This window comes from Podarcis melisellensis (assembly GCF_964234715.1).
Source record: "Podarcis melisellensis genome assembly, chromosome: 14".
Taxonomy (NCBI): Eukaryota; Metazoa; Chordata; class Lepidosauria; order Squamata; family Lacertidae; genus Podarcis; species Podarcis melisellensis.
Window position 1 is genome coordinate 7,358,809 of NC_138546.1, and position 9,005 is coordinate 7,367,813.

Genomic DNA, 9,005 nt, shown 5'->3' on the forward strand with positions numbered 1-9,005 from the left:
CTGGTGTGTCTTATAGAGCGAAAAATACGGTATTTACTTAGAACACTTTTCACCTGCCCCTCCCCACTTTCTGGTCTCGGGTTTGTTTCATTGTTTTACAATGTTCCTTCTATTATTTCTAACGGGAGGGGAAATATAGGTGCCACTTCCAGAGCTGTTGTACATTTCACTTTCTGTTTCAGGGGCATGTCTGGGGAGTAGGACCCTCAGGATGAAAACATTCTTTCCCCCCCCCCTTTTTTTTTAGGTCCTCAACATAGTATTTTATTTTGTTCACATACGCTATGCCATAAACTCATATGGAATTGGTTCCAGCAGATCTGGCTCCTTGCCATCGTTTCTCACAAAGTGAGCTTCTCTTGGAGGAGCAGGCTGGCGTTTTAGTTCAAACCAAATTCCCTTTTCCTTTCCTTCTTTTTTCTTTCTTTCGTTTTCTTTCACACGCTGCAAGAAGCTGTCTTTGCTCTTTGAGTGCTTAATATGCTCAATTCGCACATTAATTCTCTTGGCCAGGATCTTGCCCTTAACTTTCTTGTTCACAATAATGCCCACAGCATGCTGGACCCTCTGAATGAAAGCATTCTTTTGATCTTCCCCCCAGGCCACCCCATTTTATCTTCTGCAAGGGCCACTGAGGTTTGTGTGGCAGCTGGGAGGGGCCCTAGGAGGTTGGATCTCCTGCTCCAAGGCCAGACCCACCACCCTCTCTCTCCCAGCCCTTTCCCCTACCCTCAAAAGAGGATATTGGTACTATCCTATGGGCACTGGGACCCCACTCCACCTCATAAGCAACCTAAAGGAGCAAGCCAAACTCCCCAAGTCTGGTTGAGCTTTCTAGAATGGCAAAACCACAACGACATTCATTGTCTTTCCATGCATGATGGCCAGGCCCAAAGGTGTGGGGCAGGAAAATTGCTCCAGCAACCTGGAGCTGTTGCTCTGATTGGGCCAGAACCAGCTCTGGTGCTATCATGCCATGGTGATTGTGCTAGCTTGGGATCCAAGAGATTCCAGGCTGGTTCGGTCCCAGTCGCCCCCCTTCTGAAATCCACATTTGGTGTTTTCTTGTGGCTACCACCTGCAGGTATACCTTTGGTGTGACACTGCTTCAGGTGGAAGGGAGATTTTCACTCTGCAGGTAGCCAATGGAGGTCTGCAGAGCTGATGAAGGGTCACCTCCTCCTAATCCATCACTGCTTCCTGTGGGTGAGTTCCCTAGTTTAACCCTGCTCTGTGTGAAGAATTTTGTTTTATCTGTCCTGAATTTTCCAGCATTCAGTTTCCTTGGATTTCTACGAGTTTTGGCGTCATGAGAAAGGGCGAAAAGCTTTCTGCTTTCTCCATTCTAAGCAAAATTTTATAAACTTCAACTGTGTCACTTCTCACTTGCCATTTCTCTAAGCCAGGGGTCAGCAAACTTTTGCAGCAGGGGGCCGGTCCACTGTCCCTCAGACCTTGTGGGGGGCCGGACTATATATTTTTTTTTGGGGGGGCGAACGAATTTCTATGCCCCACAAACAACCCAGAGATACATTTTAAAGGAAAGGACACATTCCACTCATGTAAAAACACACTGATTCCTGGACTGTCCGTGGGCCGGATTTAGAAGGCGATTGGGCCGGATTCCGCCCCCAGGCTTCAGGTTGCCTACCCATGCTCTAAACTAAAAAGTCCCAAACTACAAATTAGGGGAAAGGGTCCCAAAATCAATAGGATTTCTTTTAAAAAATGATAAAAATGCTAAGCTGAAACCATCCATGCTTTTTGTGGGAACAGGAATTCTTATTCTGGGAGCCATACGATTTCAATGATACAACTTTGTTCACTTTTTCCCAGTGAGGGGCATTGAGGCTGGGCAGCCGGATCACAAGTATGCCAGCTTAGGGGGCAGAGGATTGCTGAACCCTCCTTGCGTCAGGCCAATCGTGTTGCTGTTGCCGGGGTTCTACTTTTGCTTGGATGGAGGGGAGGTTGTAGTCATTGCTTGCCCCTCCTCAGTAAGGGTATCCTATTAAAGGGATCTGGGGTGTGAATCCTGTCTGAAGCCTGGACGTGGGCTAGGGACATGTCACAGCCCCCACAGGGACCCCTCAGGATGCCCCTATCTGATGTAAGTCATAGAGCACCAGTGGTTTACCCTTAAGTGGACTCCCTGCAGATATAGTCAAGATATAGCCTGGCTTTACCCCAATGCTTAAGCCATGGGTAGGCAAACTAAGGCCCGGGGGCTGGATCTGACCCAATCACCTTCTAAATCCAGTCCGCAGGCGGTCCAGGAATCAGCATGTTTTTACATGAGTAGAATGTGTCCTTTTATTTAAAATGCATCTCTGGGTTATTTGTGGAGACTGCCTGGTGTTTTTACATGAGTAGAATGTGTGCTTTTACAGTCATACCTCATGTTGCGTTTGCTTCAGGTTGAGCATTTTCAAGTTGCGTCCTGCAGTGACCTGGAAGTACTGGAAAGGGTTACTTCTGGGTTTCGCCGTTCACACATGCGCAGACGTTAAAAATGACATCACGAGCATGCACATAAGTGGCAAATCATGACCCATGCACGTGCAGGTGCGCAGACACAGGTTGCATTCTGCTCAGGTTGCGAACGGGGCTCTGGAACGGATCCTGTTCGCAACCAGAGGTACCACTGGATTTAAAATGCATCTCTGGGTTATTTGTGGGGCATCGGAATTTGTTCATTCCCCTCCCCCCCAAAAAATATAGTCCGGCCCCCCACAAGGTCTGAAGGACAGTGGACTGGCCCCCCGCTGAAAAAGTTTGCTGACCCCTGGGCCCCTAAGCCAAACTGCTCACATCTGTAAACAGAAGAAGAAGAAGAGTTTGGATTTGATATCCTGCCTTTCACTCCCCTTCAGGAGTCTCAAAGCGGCTAACATTCTCCTTTCCCTTCCTCCCCCACAACAAACACTCTGTGAGGTAAGTGGGGCTGAGAGACTTCAAAGAAGTGTGACTAGCCCAAGGTCACCCAGCAGCTGCATGTGGAGGAGCGGAGACTCGAACCCGGTTCCCCAGATTACAAGACTACTGCTCTTAACCACTACACCACACTGGCCTATTTGAACCCATAAACCAAAATACTTAGCGTCTGTGTGCTTTATTGTTCACCTGGGAACTTTGTGGCTTGGGTACCTTAGCACACAACAAATACTGTACATATACACATACAACTTTGGTGATAGTGATCAATCAGGAAGAGTTGACAGGTTTTTATTCAGGGAGCGGCCAGCATGTTTTCTCTTTGGACATTTAAAAACCCCTCTCCAGATAGTACATTGCTTTAGTAGGGTTATTAAATTTGCCATTTTGGGTCAATGGGAGTCGTTCGCAATCTGGTCAGATTCCTAGACACTGTTAGCAAGGATGCTGAATGCATTCTGAAGCAGTGCATGCCAAGTCTATTTTTAACAGCTATCTTGGGCTGAGCAACAGAGTTAGTTCACCTGCTGTTGGACAATCAGCCCATGAGCTATGAGGTAGTCTTGGTGCAATGGTGTTGCAATCATCAGAGGTCCATGTTGGATGTTTTCATTTGGCAGGAGTTCTTTCCATATACTGTGGACTGCATGGAAATTTTCAGAGACAGCTGCTGGCTGTGCCATGTCACATCTTTTCCAGACTGGGTTCCCAAAGTTGGAAGGGACCCCCAGGAATTCATCCCCCCTGAAATGCAGGAATCACAGCTAAGTTATCCCTGGCACGTGGCCACCAGAACTCTATTTAAAACCTCCAGCGGAGTGAATTTTAAGATTGGGGAGGGAAATGAGAAACCCGGAGAACTGAAATGGATAGATTTGAACAACCCAGTGGGTTTGCATGGTCCTGTAGCCTAAGCATTCCTTCTTCCAAGCCCTCTCCCCTCCTCCCCTGCAACGTTTTCATGAACTCTGAGCACATCCTGCTGACACTGAAATTTTAGTGCCTTGGTGGGGACGTGACCATGAACAGATCACCTGGGGACTGAGGAGTTTGGCCTTGCTTCAGTTCCCAGCTCCTTTGACTGTCACCTTGACTGATTTTTTTGATTTTTTTTTTGTACTGTACCCACAACTGAAAGCAAATAAGAGGATAAAGAGTGCCTGAATGCTGGAACTCAGCAGAAAAGAGAGCAAAGGACTGTGTGTGTGTGTGTGTGTGTGTACATGTGTGCCCTCCAATGTTTGCAGTTCATCCAGGCTGCATAGGACCAAATAGAATGCAAAATTAAATAGGGGATCCTGCTTACACTATGTATTGGAGGAAAGGGAGTTTGGGCTCCCATCTGCAGGCAAACCCAGTGACTCTGCAGTCCTTAATACATAAAGCAAAGCGCACCTATCTTTTGAAATTTGCACCTCTTTGAATTTTAGGACGCAGTCCTCCAACAACAACAAAAAATGCACACCAGAGAAAAACCACAGAAAGTTGCCTTACTCCAGGACAGACTGTTGATCTATCTAGCTCAGTGCTGTCTGCACTGACTGGCAGCAGCTCTCCATGGGTTCAGGCAGGGTTTCTCTCCCCAGCCCTACCTGGAGATGCTAAGGACTGAACCTGGGTCTTTCTTCATGCAGAACAAATGCTCTTATAAATGAGCTGTGGCCTTTCCCCTGTGGCCATCCATATCCTCCAACATGCTAGGAGGGTTTTAGCAATCTTAGGGCTGCCATACATCTAGATTTCCCTGTGCATTTCCGGGATTTCAAATGCGGAATTGACATCTGGGGGAATTTCTGAAAGGTGGTGCTTTGTCCTTTTGTCCTGAATCTTAGGCAAGTAAAAACAAACAACACAACACAACTTTTAGGGTTTCCTAAAAAAAAAAGCTGAACAATGTTGGGGGTTTCCTAAAAGCTCAACAATCCGGGGTTTTTGAAATATGGCAACCCTAAGTGCAACATTATTATTTTTTCTTTTACCCAATCAGTATTTTTTGAAGTTTCCAATGATTTTTAATGGATCTCCTGTTCATTTTACCCTTATATGTTGTCCTCTGTCTTTCTCTATTTTCACAAAGATGTGAATTATAAATTTTGTAAATAAATAATTAAATGTGCCACACCAGGTTTGCAAGGCTGCCGGTCCACATGGTTACAATCATCTGCTGGTGTGTATGGCCGGTGTGAACCCGCCCACCTCCTCAGCAATGTAGAGTAGTGACAACACCTTGAAATTCCATCAAGATTTTATTAAAAGGTCTTGATGACAAAGGAGCCACGGTGTTTGTACATCAATGTATAGGAGTTTTTAAGGTGGTGCTAACCAGATCATTGCATTAATTCACACCTCTTTTATTTCATCAGGTGGTTCGTCATGGTCTCCATCGGCGCCATTCTCGAAAACTTCCACCTCGAACTCAGGTTGTGGTTCTTCCGGGAACCCATTTACCTCTTTCCATATGGAGTACTTCATATCCCAGAGAGCTTCCACCATGTCCCAGATGACCGCTTTTTCTTCCTGGAGGTCTTGGTCATTATCCCTCAAAGCTATATACTCTTCCCAGAGGGCCATTTTGTCTTTGGATATGGCCATGTCCTCTTCCCAGAAGGTTTTGTCCTTCTTCCAAAATGCCTTGCATTCCTTCCAGAAGGCGTTGTTCTTCTCTTCAATGGCTTCTATCTTCTCCTGGATGGATTTGTTCTTCTCACGCATGCCTTTGTTGGCTTCCTGGTACTCCTTGTTCTTAATCTGGAAGGCTTTGACAGCTTCTCGAAATGATTCATTCCTTTCCTCCAAGGTAACAATCTCCTCCTCTGTTGTCTTGATCCTCTGCTGGAGTGCCTCAATCTTCTCCTGAAAGGTCTTCATCTGGTCCTGAATTTCCTTTTTTTTGGTCTGGAAGGCCTTGATCTCAGTCATGAAAACCCTGCTCTCCTCTAAGAAGTTCTTGATCTCATCCATGAAGCCCTTGTTCTTCATCTTGAAGGCATGGATCTCCTCCCACAAAGCCTTGGTTTTGTTATCTTCTCGGAAGGTCTGGATCTCCCTCCGTAGGCGTTGGCATTTCTTCCAGAATATCCTGATTTCCTCTTGAAGTGCATTTTTCTGTTCTCTCAGTTGGCGATATACGAACTGGCTCTTCAAGGTTCTGGGGATATGGTTCATATGGTGCCAGCTCTCCCGCTTTGCAGAAATGTCATTGCTGTTGCCCTCCAGATAATCTGCACAGTTAAGAGTGACATCCGAATGTTTCTCCCCGTCCTCCATCTGATCACAGCTGTGTACAGAGAAATACATGAGTGAGTGGCCTAGAAGGGGAGGTTGCGTTGCCCACTGACAAAGTCAGAAAACTGCCAACTCCAGAGCCTGACTCAGAGGATACAAACTCGGAGGAGACCAAGTCACCGCAAGGAACCTTACCTTCTGGCTTGGAAGCTGGAAACTTGGTTGCGGAGGAGGACCCCACCACCAGCCCCAGTTCACACTAGGCGGGGAGCGATTGAGGTTCTCCAATCTCAGACCCTGATGAGTCCCAGGGTCCATTTGTGCAGCCATCACCCCAGGGTTTGGTTCACCACTCCAAATGCAGGACCTTCTCAAGCCAGTCATTTCAGGAGGAAAGATCATGACAGGGGCATTCAGTGCTAGGGGTTGGTGCACAATGTATTGCAATGTATTGCTGGACCTTCCTGTTGCTGGCCACTGTGAGAACAGGCTGCTGGGTCCCTTCCAACCCTACAACTCCATGATTCTATGAAAAATGAGATTAGAGAAATCCACGGAGGATGAAGCCATCAGAGTTTACTAATGATGGAAGCTATGTTACCTCCTTTATCAAAGGCAGCATATATCTGAATACCAGTTTCTTGAGATCAGAAGCAAGAGAGAGCTCTTTGCGCTCATGTACTGCTTTTGGGCTTCCCAGAGGTATCTGGTTGGCAACTGTGGGAGACTTGATCCTGAACTAGATAAATCTGATGCAGCTGGGCTCCCTTGATAAAGCCTTGGTGGCTTTGAATAACAAAAGAGGGAGAAAAGAACTGTCAAGATGCCTTAAATGCCCCCAAAATAAGTAAGCCTGGGATGTCCACTAACCTGCACCTCCTCCTCCTGCTATGATGAAGACCCCTTTGTTAAGAACTTCATCGCCATAGCAGCCTGAGAATATTAACAAAACAATGCCAGAACTTCTGCGGATCTTCTGGTTCCGTCATTAGAATGCCAAGGTTGTAGCTGATGAAAATGGAACATGGGAAGCTTATTTTAGCTTATCTGCAGCCACACCATTGGTCAATCTAGCTCTGTATTGTATACACTTACCTTCAGGAGATCCCCAGGGATTTAGACAGCGGTCTCCCCTAGCCCTACCTGGAGACACCATGGATTGAAGCTGGGATCTCCAGCGTGCAAAGTGGAAGCTCTGCCACTGAGATGCAGGATCCTTCCACAGGGTGGATTTTCAAGAGACCAAAGGTAACCCCACCATGAATGTAGAGAAGTGGCTGCATCAGGTATCAGATGCTGGTGATTTTTTTGCAGTGGGCAGAATGGGAAACCATAACAGGGTCACTAGCCATGGGTGAGCTTCAACCCTACAGCTGTGCAACAAAGAGTTTGGCACCTGCTTGCTTGGAACCATGCGTCTCCCTCAGGGACACTATGAGCCTAATTTATGAAAATGGGTTCATTCTGAAGAACCAGTGCTGGATTTAAGTATAAGCTAAACAAGCTATAGCTTAGGGCCCCTGCTAGCTTGTTTAGCTTATACATAAAATTTAAAGAAAAAAACAACAACTGGATGTACATTTCCAAAACATAAGATAAAAAACAAAATAAAACCTACATACAGCAACAGTATTTTGTGTTGTGTTGGCTCCTATGATGTAAGTCATGGGCCCTGCCTGCTAGCCTTGTTCCCTAAAATATCACCGGCTTGCTGCTTTCTATATATAGGGTGCCTACATTCTGAATGGACTGGTTGCACGGCAACATATGCAATTGGCTTTCAAGACCTATTCAGTCCATAAATCACCACATAGCATATATTCAACACAAAAAACAGCAACAACTTGTTGTTGACAAAGGCCAACTGGACATAGAAAGGGCCCCATTACCTTCAGTAGCTTAGGGCTTCATCGAACCTATATCCGGCCCTGTGCAGAACCTGTCGGAAATTCTTTTAACCAGAATGCCAATCTAAGTTATGTGAAAGGAACAAAGCTTAATCATTGGATAACAATGGCCATTCTTGTGGAATTTGTCAGAAGATTAGATTTCATGCCAGGAGTGGGGGACGATTTCCCACCCAAAGTACTGTTTTCTGTTGTGGGAAACTTCCTATGGGCCTCATACTAGTGGTGGGTGAAGCCAGGGGAAGAAGTGGGTGGAGCAACAATTGTGATTCTACAGTAGGACAGAGGCAGAAGTAGGCACAGCAACAGGTGGGACTTCAAATCCTCCAAGTGTCCCTATTTTCCAGGGATGTCCCTGATTTAGAGAAGTTATCCCAGTTTCTGATTTGATTGTGGAATGTCCCGCTTTTCCTTAGGGCGTCCCTATTTTCCTTGGAGAAATGATGAAGGGTATGGAGTTATGCAATCCCCGAGCCAAGGAGATAAGTAACTACACAACCTTTAGAAAACATTTGAAGGCAGCCCCATAAAGGGAGGTTTTTAAATGTTTGATTATGTTTTTTTATATATGTTGGAAGCTGCCCAGAGTGGCTGGGGCAACCCAGTCAAATGGGTGGGGTATAAATAATAAAATTATGATGGGATGTCCCTATTATCTTCAGAGAAAGGTTGGAGGGTATGGGACTGTAAAGTAGGCTTCAATTTAGCCACACCAAAAGGCAGTGGTTTCTGCACACAGAGAGAGAGAGAACATGTCTCTATCTTCCATTCAGGCAAGCAAGAGTTATTACGTAAATGTAACAATACACTCCAGCTAGGAATAAAGCACTCAAAGAGAATTTGAAGCGGGGCTGGTGAGGGGTATGGTCTGTCTCAAGGCAAATCTAAAAAAAATGTAGTATAAACACTGACAACTGGGAAATACTGACCTGCGAGTGC

The 9,005-nt window shown here is 46.0% G+C and overlaps 1 protein-coding gene across 2 annotated transcripts; it reads right to left on the reverse strand.

Annotated features, from left to right (window-relative positions):
- Positions 1–5,161: 5,161 nt before the first annotated feature.
- LOC309356703 (uncharacterized protein) lies at positions 5,162–7,183 on the reverse strand. 2 transcript variants are annotated; one of them, XM_081888303.1, is made up of 2 exons: positions 7,030–7,183; positions 5,162–6,211 (listed from the first exon to the last, which is right to left on the reverse strand). In XM_081888303.1, exon 2 carries the CDS (start codon positions 6,199–6,201, stop codon positions 5,275–5,277), a length of 927 nt encoding a protein of 308 aa, XP_081744429.1. In that variant the 5' UTR covers positions 6,202–6,211; positions 7,030–7,183; the 3' UTR covers positions 5,162–5,274. The 2 variants fall into 2 exon arrangements, with proteins under 2 accessions (XP_081744429.1, XP_081744430.1); XM_081888304.1 differs by lacking the exon at positions 7,030–7,183 and adding an exon at positions 6,355–6,482.
- Positions 7,184–9,005: the final 1,822 nt, after the last annotated feature.